The sequence below is a fragment of the Alligator sinensis genome, unplaced genomic scaffold (genome assembly GCF_000455745.1).
Source record: "Alligator sinensis unplaced genomic scaffold, ASM45574v1 scaffold206_1, whole genome shotgun sequence".
Lineage (NCBI taxonomy): Eukaryota > Metazoa > Chordata > Crocodylia > Alligatoridae > Alligator > Alligator sinensis.
The window spans coordinates 13,041-23,058 of NW_005843055.1; the positions used below are offsets into that span (position 1 = coordinate 13,041).

General features: G+C 67.8%; 1 protein-coding gene and 1 long non-coding RNA gene across 4 annotated transcripts; one reads left to right on the top strand and one right to left on the bottom strand.

Moving 5' to 3' along the window:
- On the top strand, positions 1–2,499 carry LOC112548259. 2 transcript variants are annotated; one of them, XR_003092081.1, is made up of 3 exons: positions 1–51; positions 180–416; positions 1,807–2,499. It is a non-coding gene; the product is annotated as an uncharacterized LOC112548259 (long non-coding RNA). The 2 variants fall into 2 exon arrangements; XR_003092080.1 differs by having other exon boundaries at positions 1,921–2,499.
- On the bottom strand, positions 808–9,944 carry NPR2 (natriuretic peptide receptor 2). 2 transcript variants are annotated; one of them, XM_025193483.1, is made up of 16 exons: positions 9,894–9,944; positions 9,511–9,595; positions 9,056–9,176; positions 8,462–8,536; positions 7,710–7,814; positions 6,789–6,860; positions 6,439–6,598; positions 5,988–6,143; positions 5,710–5,878; positions 4,977–5,123; positions 3,508–3,631; positions 3,293–3,361; positions 3,000–3,174; positions 2,809–2,907; positions 2,506–2,597; positions 808–1,504 (listed from the first exon to the last, which is right to left on the bottom strand). In XM_025193483.1, the coding sequence occupies exons 3-16, from the start codon at positions 9,167–9,169 to the stop codon at positions 1,442–1,444; spliced, it is 1,620 nt and encodes a 539-aa protein (XP_025049268.1). In that variant the 5' UTR covers positions 9,170–9,176; positions 9,511–9,595; positions 9,894–9,944; the 3' UTR covers positions 808–1,441. The 2 variants fall into 2 exon arrangements, with proteins under 2 accessions (XP_025049268.1, XP_025049270.1); XM_025193485.1 differs by lacking the exons at positions 9,511–9,595; positions 9,894–9,944 and adding an exon at positions 8,239–8,316 and having other exon boundaries at positions 8,462–8,559; positions 9,056–9,083.
- Between the last annotated feature and the right edge of the window lie 74 nt (positions 9,945–10,018).

Sequence of the window (10,018 nt, forward strand, 5' to 3'; positions counted from 1 at the left end):
CGCATGGAGCAGCCCCGCAGCTTCTGGCTGGAGAACGCTGCCCGCATACCTGTAAGTACCTGCTCCCTGCCTGGGGCAAGGGCACCCCCGCAGCCCCCCACTGCCTTTGGTGACGGCCCAGGCTGACCCTGGGGCCATGCCACGACCCCCCAGCGTTGCCTTGCTCCCCTCTCTTCCAGGGCGTCACCAAGCCCCGTGCTGGTGACACCCCGTTCAAGAGGAACGCGGCCTTCTCCACGCCCGTGGAGGACAGCTTGGAGCCGCCGGCTGGCCCGGCCCTGGCACAGCAATAAACCAGTGGGACGGGCCGGCTCATGGGGCAGGGCTGGGGCCCTGCGCGCCCGTGGGGATGGCACCGTCCTGGCACCGTGTCCCCATCGGAGCCGAGGCCCCTCCTGCCACTGACCCTGGGCAAGGTGAGTTCCCGTCAGCTGCTGGCGGCACGAGGCATGAGCTCACAGAAATGTGCTTGGCCCTCGAGCCAAAGCAAACCCCGGGCAGCGAGGACTTCCCAGAAGTGTCCTGAACCCGCTCCAGGGGCCGTGGCAAGGACAGGCACAGCCTGGCAGGGGGTGCTGGGAAGTGGAGCAGCAAGGTCAGCAGGCAGAGGGCACAGCCCCTTCCCGTGGTACCTGGATCGGGTCAAAGAGCTCCCCCCGCTGATCCCCCTAGGTGTTCACGAGGGCCCCCGCGGGGGCTGTGGCAGCCCCCTGCCAGGCCTGAGCCGGGCCGGGCCAAGCCGCCTGCCCCCAGCCCGGTGCTCAGGGTGCCGCCTCCGGCGCACAGATGTGGACTCGCCCGCACACGTTGGGGGAGGTCTGTATTTCACCAAAATAGTGTGCACCGTCTGACTCCTATATTTACAAGGGGGAGCAGGGGTCGTGGCCCATGGGGTATTTACAGTGGGCAGGAGGAGCGTGGGGCGCTTCCTGGGCTGGGGGAGCAGCTGCACTGGCCCCGGCGGTGCCTCCCGCCCCGCTCTGCTGTGGGGCCAGCCTGGGCAGGAGCCCCTGACGCTCGTGGTGGGGGGTTAGCGAGTCCTGAAAAAAAAGCAGGCAAAGTGCCCGGGGGCGGGGGAGGGCGCAGGGCTCGGCCAGCCGAGTGGGGGCAGCAGGGGCTTGGGCCAGCTGAGCCCCAGGGAGGGGAGGAGGGGGCAGTCGGGGCAGGGTCACGGGGAGACTCAGCAGGTGCGCCCCCAGGCTCTGGCCGGTTCCTGCCCGCCCCCGTGCAAGGAAGAGCAGGCACGGGCCCAGGGCTGTGCCACGGTGACGCTGGCTCTGCTGATGCCAGTCAGGGCTGGGTCTGCTCTACCCTGTCCTGGGCGCGGGCACCGGGTGCAGAGCGGCCTGGCGGGCAGGGCGGGCACGGGTCCCGCTGACCTGCAGTCCATCGGCAGCGCGCGGCAGTCAGGGATGGGGCAAGGGCTCCACGGCCGGAGGGCTCAAGCGACCATGTTGTTCTTCCTCTCGCCCAGCAGCCAGTATGTCCGCATCTTCCCCTTCCCCTGCAAGGAAGCACAGCGGGGTCAAGCCCAGTGCCGTGGCACCGCACAGCTTGGCCCGTGCCCCAGATGGGCAGCTCTGTCCCGGCTCCCCTGCCCTCTCCCCCGGCTGGCCAGGCAGCAGCAGGGCTCAGCCCGCTGTGGCGGCCCGGGCACAGGGATGGTGCGATAGGTGTGGGCAGGGCTGGGTGCAGAGACACCCCGACTCCACAAGCACCGGGGATGGGCAGCACACAGTGATTCAGGGAGTCACTGCACTTCCCGGCTCATGGACGCTGATTCCTGCTAATCTCTCCCCTCTGCAGGTGTTAACGACCCTCTCCCCTTGGTTGTGGCCTCAATGTGCCACTGTTCAGACTCCTGTTTCCTGTAGCGTTGCTGTCCCGTTGCCCTCCCTGGTCACCTCTCTCCTATTTCAGGCCCTGGCAATCTCAGGCTTTCGCTAAAAGAAGTAATAACCCGGGTGTAGACGTGACCAACGGTGAAGTATTGGAGGCCTTGTCAAGACGCTCGGGGAGGCCCTGACAGCACAGCCTCCGGGCCCAGGGGCCCCACCTTGGCGTTGCTGACTCGGGTTTGCCTGGCTCGCTGTTTGCTGAAGCTCTATTTGTGACCTAGCAAATTCCTGCATGTTTCACCAGAGAATGTTTGTTTTTGCTTGGATCTGAAACCGCGCACGACAGCGCTGGCCCAGCATCCCGCAGGCAGCCCGCGGCTCTGTAACAGGGCAAAAATGGGTGTTGGGGTCTATGTGAGGACGCACTGCACCTTCTGCCCCGCCGCCCCAAGTCCTAGATGCCCCCCCAGGCATAGCCCATTCCCCAGCCTCCTCCAGCGGCTCTGACGGCCTGTGTGGCTAGCAGGGATTGGGCGCAGCTGGTCCCGTGTCCCTGCTATCCTGGCTGCTAGGTCCCCTGCCTGAGCACCATCCCCTCGAGGGTCTGGGCACCCATGGCCTGCACCCTCGCCGCCCCTGCATGCAGCCAAGGCCCCCCTCATCCCACCTTCATTTCTACGTCCCCGCGCAGCTCCAGCTCGAAGCAGCCAAACTCGTCCAGGACCTCCTTGGTGGTGGAGGAGACGTGGATCTTCAGGGCTGCGCCGGACAAGGTGGGGGTCAGCAGGGCCCTCAGCCAGGGTGAGGGGGCTGAGGCCTGGGCTGCGCCCCAGTGCTGCGGGCTGGGGGCCTGGCACACTGCACATGGCCTGGTGCCCTCCTGGCACCCCCACGATGCCAGGGCTGGGCAAACCGAGGTGCCAGGCCCGGGGGCACTGTCAGGGCTGGGGGCACTGTGCAGGGGACTCACCCTGCCCATTGGACTCCATGCGCGAGGCCGTGTTCACCGTGTCCCCAAAGAGGCAATACCGCGGCATCTTCAGCCCCACGACCCCGGCGCACACTGGGCCTGCCGGACAGACGGATACGTCAGCTCGGCGCTGGCCCAGGCACTGCCCCATGGCACGGGAGGGGAGGGGACCGGGCCGCAGGGTGGCTCACCGGTGTGGATGCCGATGCGCAGGTGCAGCTGGTCACTGGGCCGGTGCCGGATGCGGAAGGTGCGCACGGCGTCGAGCAGCGCCAGCGCCATGCGCACGATCTCGTGGGCGTGCAGCTTGCCGTTGCGCACTGGCAGCCCCGACACCACCATGTAGGCGTCGCCGATCGTCTCCACCTGCGCCCATGGGGGACGGGGGTGAGGGGCTACTGCCTGCTCCTCCCCACCCAGGAGGCGACAGACCCCGGAGACCCCCGCAGGGGCCGAGACAGGTCCGTGCCCCCAACCCGCTCACCTTGTAGACATCGAAGTTGTCGATGATGGCGTCAAAGCAGGTGTACAGGTCGTTCAGCAGCGTCACCACCTGGGGCACAGGAGCTGGGGCTGAGCGGGACTTTCCACATCTGGAGACCCACTCAGCCCCGCGGGTGCCGGCAACTGGGCCCCGGCCACGTCCAAGCCAGCCCAGCCACGCACCCAGAGCCCAGGGAGCGACCTGCCCGCGTGTACCTGCATGGGGGTGCTCTCCGCCGACAGCGCTGTGAAGCCAACGATGTCACTGAAGTAGATGGTGACGCTGTCAAAGGCCTCGGCCTGCACCGTCTCCCCGCGCTTCAGCTGCTCGGCCACGGAGCTGCGGGGCGGAAAGGAAAGTGGCTGGGGCTGTCCGGAGCTGCAATCCTGATCCCTGGTGCCGGGTCGCAGCCATCACCCAAGCGCTCCCAGAGCCGCGCACATACAGAAGTGACAGCACCCCCAGTGCTGCAGGGACACAGCGAAGCCTGGCCCCTGCTCCAGGCATCAGCCCTGTCCAAACTGCCCTGCGCACGCCCTTGTCTGACCAGACCCGGACCCTGACCCTAACCCTGCGCGGTCAACCTGGACACGGCGTTACAGAAAATCCCACTGCCGTGAGCTGGAAGGGACCCCAGGGGTCGCATCCAGTCCAAACCCGAGGCAGGATCAGCCCTGACAAACCCGGTGCCCGAGCTCAGAGCAGGACGACACCGTCACCCTGACACAGCCCCGGGCAGCGCCCCTGCCCCACAGCCACCAACGTCCTGCTGCTGCCAGGGGGGTCGTGGGTGCCCGAGACCCCAGGCCAAGGCCGTGTCCCCGCTGCAGGGGGAGGGGAAACCCCCAGTGTGGACTGGGATGAGCAGGGGGGAAATCCCGTCCTGCCCGAGTGCAGGGGTCAGACCCTCCAGCCAGGACCCTGCAGATTGGTCCCAGCAGCACTGGCCCGTCCCCATCCCGGCCTGGGCTGCACCCAGCTGATAAAGAAGGAAAAAACCCAACATCGGTAGCAATAGGAGCAGGGGAAAATCCCTTCCAGGCCCATGGGGCCACCAGCAAAGCCCCAGAGCCTGGGGCAGCCACGCACCAGGCAGCCTGGGCACAGCAAGCAGAGCCACCCCTCAGCCCCCTCCCTGCACAGCCAGGGCTGCCGCTGTGCTCCCCCCTAACCCTAACCCTAACCTCCTTATTTAAACGCGGAGCCCAAAAGTGCACCCAGTGTCCAGGGGAGGCCAGACTAGCGCTGCGCAGAGGCACTATCACCTCCTGTGCGTTGCACCTAATGCTTCTACCGATGCAGCCCCTCCATGCAGTCCCCCGGGGGCTTGGCTGGGGGGTCCCCAGGGGCAGTCAAGGCCCCAGCTGGGCAGCACAATGTCCCCAGGGGCTCCCAGTGCTATGCTGGGCACCTGCTGCTCTCACCACCCCTCCACTCCCAGCCCCCCCAGCGCCTGCGTGGGGGTGCACACGTGTGCATGCATGCGTGCACAGCCGTGCCAGGCCAGGGACCAAAGCTCCTGCAGGACGGGTGGCCTCGGGACTGCTGCGCCACAGCCACCTGCACCTCCACCCCGGTCAGCGCGGCCCACGCTGGGCCCCCCTGGCCCTGGCCCCAGCCCCAGGCTCTGGCACACACGCGTGGCCCCCCAGGATCTGATGCACCCGCTTGGGCCCGTGCTCACTGGGGCAGGATCTGGTAGAGCAGGTTCTCGGCCCTGCGCTTCTCCTCCAGGTAGGCCTGCGTCCGTTCCTCCACCAGCTTCTCCAGGTTGTTGGCGTACTGCTCCATGCGCGACAGCAGGTTGTCCAGGATGCTGGTGCTGCCCTCCCTGCGGGGGTAGGGGCATCAGGGGGCCCCATGCCCACGACACGGGAGCCAGGACCTGCCCTAGGCGCTGCAGGGCCCCATTTCTGCTGCCCCCAATGCCCCTGCCCTGCAAACTCGGCCCCACACCACCCCCGTGCTTGTGCGGCCCCAGGCTGCTGCCCCCCCAGGAAACACCCAGCTCCGTGGGGCACGGCCCCCAGCCCCGCCACGCTGCACACAGCCATGGTCCCAGCTCAGCTCTCCCTAAGGGGCAGGCGGGCAGCTTCAGGACTATCTTCGCCCCCGCCCCCCAGACGGCTCCTGGATGGGGCATGGGCAATGCCCGCCCCTCCACGGGACAGGGGGGCACATATAAAGGCCCCAGGTGGGGACCCCACGTGGCACACCACAATGTCCACCCTAGGGGTGACTGTTGCGGGGGGGGGGCAATGCCCAATCCCCCTCCCCTGCATCTCCGCGCTACCCCCACCCTGCGGCACTCTACCCCCCCGTCCCCCGCATCCTGCCCTCTGCTCCTCAGGCTGCCTCCGGGTCACTGGGGGGCACAAGCCCCTGCTGCACAGCCCCAGCCCATGCCAGGCACCCACTTGTTGAAGCGGCGGATGAAGACCTTGACCTGGCTGAAGTCGGGGCGCTCGGCCGGCTCCTGGGCCCAGCAGCGCTCCATGAGCAGGGCCAGCTCCTCGCTGTGCGCGCCCAGGTCGATGGAGGGCCGGAAGAACGGCGCCTGGCTGTGCCGCACCTTCTGCACGATCTCTGCGGGGCAACGGGGGCGTCAACGCGGGGGCCAGGACCCGGGCGGGGCTGGATGGGGCCTGCCTCGGCCGACTGGGGAGACACCGCCGCCCTGTCCCCCCCGTCTCACCCTTGGGACTCAGGTCCATGCCCTCGACGTAGAAGGGGCCGTTGCGCAGGGCGATCTCCTGCAGGATGACACCGAAGCTGTAGACGTCGGCCTTCTGCATGCCCTGGGTGGGCAGCTGCCCCTTCTGCAGCAGCTCGGGCGCCGTCCACAGCTTCTCTGCCAGGACAGGGCATGGCGCGGTCAGCGGGACTCGGGGAGGCGACCCCTCCCTGCCCCCAGCTCCGAACCCAAGGGCTGTGACCCCCCTGCCCCCCGTGGCACAGCTCAGGGACCCCTCCGGAGGGCTATGACCCCGTCCACCCCGACGAAGCCCTGCAAGGGGGCACATCCTGCCCCACACAGGACCATGAGGGGGCTGCGCCCCGGCTGGGCGCTGCATGGGGCACCGGCTGCATCCTGCCCCATGGGCGGGCAGAGGCTGCGGGAATTGGGCGCCCGGGGCAGCACTCACTGGCGTAGAGCGCGTGGGCATCGTCGGCGTCGGGCGTGGCGCGGAAGCTGGCCAGTCCGTAGTCGGTGATCTTGAGCACGAAGCGGCTGTCCACCACGCAGTTGGACGACTTGAGGCTGCCGTGGTGCCCGATGATGCTGTTGTGCAGGAAGGCCATGCCCTGCGCCGGGTGGACATGCGGTGAGGACCAGGCTCCTGGCCCAGTGGGACCCCATGATCCCCCTTCATGGGGAGACTGAGCCCGTCCGGGGGAGATCCCATCCCCATCCCCATCCCCATCCCCTGGGCACCAGAGTGTGCCCCCGGGGCACGTGGCTGCAGGTGCCCGCCCGGCTGCGCCTGCTCGTTACCTTGACGATGTCGTTGATGAGCGAGTAGCGGAACATCCAGTCCAGGTTGATGCTCTCGTTCTCCAGGATGTCCTGGAGGCGGCGAGGGGGACACGTCAGGCGTGCAGCAGGGGCCCCGCCCCACGGGAAACCTCAGCCACTGGCACCACGACCACAGCAGACACGGCCCCAAACCCAGCGCTCAGATCGGTCCCTGCATCCACCGCACTGGTGCCAGTGCCAAGGACAGAGCCCCCTGCCCGTGTCCCCAGGGCTGTATCAGTCTTGGCCACGACGCTGCCTTTGGAGCAGGTGTCTAGCAATGTCCGCCACAGCCCCAGAGGCCCTGCTTGCAGCTGGCGAGAGCCCAGGCCAGTCTTTCGCCCTAACACCTGTCCTCTCCCAGTCTGCTGGACTCCACCTCAACCAACAAGAGTTATTAAAAATGAATGCCAGAGATCTCTTCGGCCAACTCTTTTAGGACTCTTGAGTGGGGGAGACCAGAAGGGGGATTTTAAACCCTCTCTTCCTTGTGTACATTGGTCAACACCCTCCCTGCTCCTAATGCCTTGGGAAGAGGCTCCTCATCCCCACGTGACAGACTTCCTTCTGCTTCCTCCAAACAAAGCAACAAGGGGTTTCTTCATCCTTATCTTGGTACCACCCTGTCTCAGCATAAGGGCTGCCTTCGCCCCTGACACGCTTCAGGCACCTCGTCTTCCCGAGGCCAAAAGCTGAAGATTTCCCGCCCGTGGCCTTTGGCTTCCCTTGCTCATTTCCTATGCTGCCTTTCCTCCCCCACTGGCTATTTCTGCTGGCCCTTCCCTTCACACTGAGCCCGGGCAGGCCGCGGCCGGGGGACCTGGACATGCCAGGGCTGCAGGGGCGAGTCGCCGTGCCCGGCCCGAGATGGAAGTCACCGCGAGCCCCTGACCCGCGCACCTGCAGGCTGCCCCGCGGGCAGTACTCCGTCACGATGCAGAGGTTGGGCGGGTCGATGCAGGCCCCGATGAAGCGGGTCAGGTGGTTGAACTGGATGTCCCGCATCTGCAGTGCAAACAGAGCCAGGCAGCCCCTCAGAGCCCGCTCGGGGTGCTCAGCGCCCCACAGCCCCGACGTGCGACGGTACAGCTACGGCTCAGGGATAAAGGGAGGGGGGGACGCAGGTGTGCATGCATGTGCAGGTCTCCGGGTGCATGCATGGCTGCATGACTGCAGGTGCACGCGTGTGGCTGCATGTGTTTCTTGCACAGCGAGTGAGGCTGGAGGCCCCAGGGATCATGCGCATGGTCCATGGCTGCAGCCATATTCCCCCTGTGGTCCCTGAGGGTCACAGCCGGCCCCCACCCACCCTCTCCGCACCACAGATGTGCAGGCTGGGACCGCCGCATGCCCTGACCCCTCAGCCCGGAGCCGTGGCCCCTGCCCCTCCTGCACCCTTGGCCGGGAGCTCGCAGCCCCCAGGACCTACGTGCTTCAGTTCGAAGAGTATCTGCCTCGTCAGCTCGATCCGCTTCTTGTTGACATGCTTGATGGCCACGACGTTCCCCTGGGGAGCAGGGGGCAGGCAGAGTCAGCGCCGCAGCAGCGGGGTTCAGGGCTGGATGGGAGCACGCGGGGAGGATGGGGAGCAGGGTGCCAGGATGGGGGTGGGGTGGGGTGGGGTGGGGGCACCGCCGGGGCCCAACACTGACCTTGAAGTGTCCGGTGTTGGCAAAGACCTGGTACTTGCCGTGGGCCGTCATCAGGGAGCCGTAGCTGGAGCCGCGCTGCCAGGGAGGAACCGTGAGGGCTGTGTGGGCCCCGGGGTGCAGGGAAGGGAGGAGACGATGCAGCCGCCAGCACCCACGTGCGAGACGGAGCTGCCGGGCGCAGCAGCTCAGCAGAGCTCAGACCGGGGCGCAGGGGGGCACGGAGCTCCTGCAGCCAGAGCCAGGACTGGCCCCACCGCCGGCGACCGGCCTGGCCGGGCCCGATCCTGCAGGGCAAGCCCAGCCGGGGCAGCGGCGAAGGGGGTGCCAGGCAGGCACCAGTGGGTGGTGGCCCCCGAGCTGGACAGGGGCGTCTGGGGTCGGTGGGGAGGGCAGGGCAGGGCCCTGTGGGGCTGGCACAGGGCACAGCTCCACGGCATGGCCCAGGCAGTGTTAGTGGGGGTTACTCCGCGGGGGAGCTCCACGCAGGTGCTAACGAGGTGCAGGGCTGGCTGGGGCGGGGGTCGGGGTCAGGCGGTGGTGCAAGGCCCGGGGGTGCAGAGGGTGGCAGGGGCAGCCCAGGGCACGGGGGCTCACCAGGGAGAGCGTGAGCCGGCTGCCAGCCCCTTTGTGGCAGCGGTCGGTGCTCCCGAACTGCAGCTCGTCCCAGCGGATGCGCCACAGCATGCTGGCCAGCTCCTTCTCCAGCATCAGCTTCCTGGGGACCCAGCCAGTCAGGGCTTCTGCCAGGCCTGCCCCCAGGCCCAGGACACCCCTGAGCCCCCAGCCCAGCTCCACACGGCTCCTGGGGCTGGGACCCGCCAGAGGCTGTGGAGGGAACTGGCAGCACTGGGCCGGCGTGTGGGAGAGGCTGGGCCCCCGGCTCCTCCAGGCCAATGCAGCCAGACAGCAACAACGTACGTGTGTATGTGTGTGTGCACCGTATACACACACACGAGGCTGGCAGCGTGTGCATGCACACGGGCACAAGCGGGAAGCAGCCCCAGGAGCCCTGTGGAGATTGGGGCAGTGAGTGCCCCCCCACGACTCACCTGAAAATCAGGAAGCTGGAGATGCCGAAGATGACGAAGGTGAGGCCCGTGCCCAGGGCCACGATGGCCAGCGTGGACAGGGGGGCTGGGGAGGAGAGCGTGTCACAGGGCTGGCCCAGCTGTGGGGCGGGGGCCGGGCTGAGGGCAGGACCAGCGCCGGAGGCTCCAGCACCACGAGCCGTGACGCCCACCCAGGTCTGGTTAGCGTGGCTGCTAGGCCCGCGGGCAGGCTACTTAGCCCCGTGGCCAGCAGAGCCGACGAGCCCCCGGGAGCCGAGCTGTGCTCAAGGCAGACCCGGGGCAGATGAAGGGCAATGCCCTTCCCCTGGGGGAAACCTGCCCGGGGGGCAGCCCGGCGGGGCAGGGGCAGGGGCAGCGCTCACTTCGGTCACAGGAGGGGTCGTCGACGTCGAAGACGCAGGGGGGGTTGTCCAGGGGGGGCGCGCCCTTCACCCAGGGAATGGGCCGCAGCCAGACGATCTGCTTCTCCGCGCCCACGCAGTGCCCC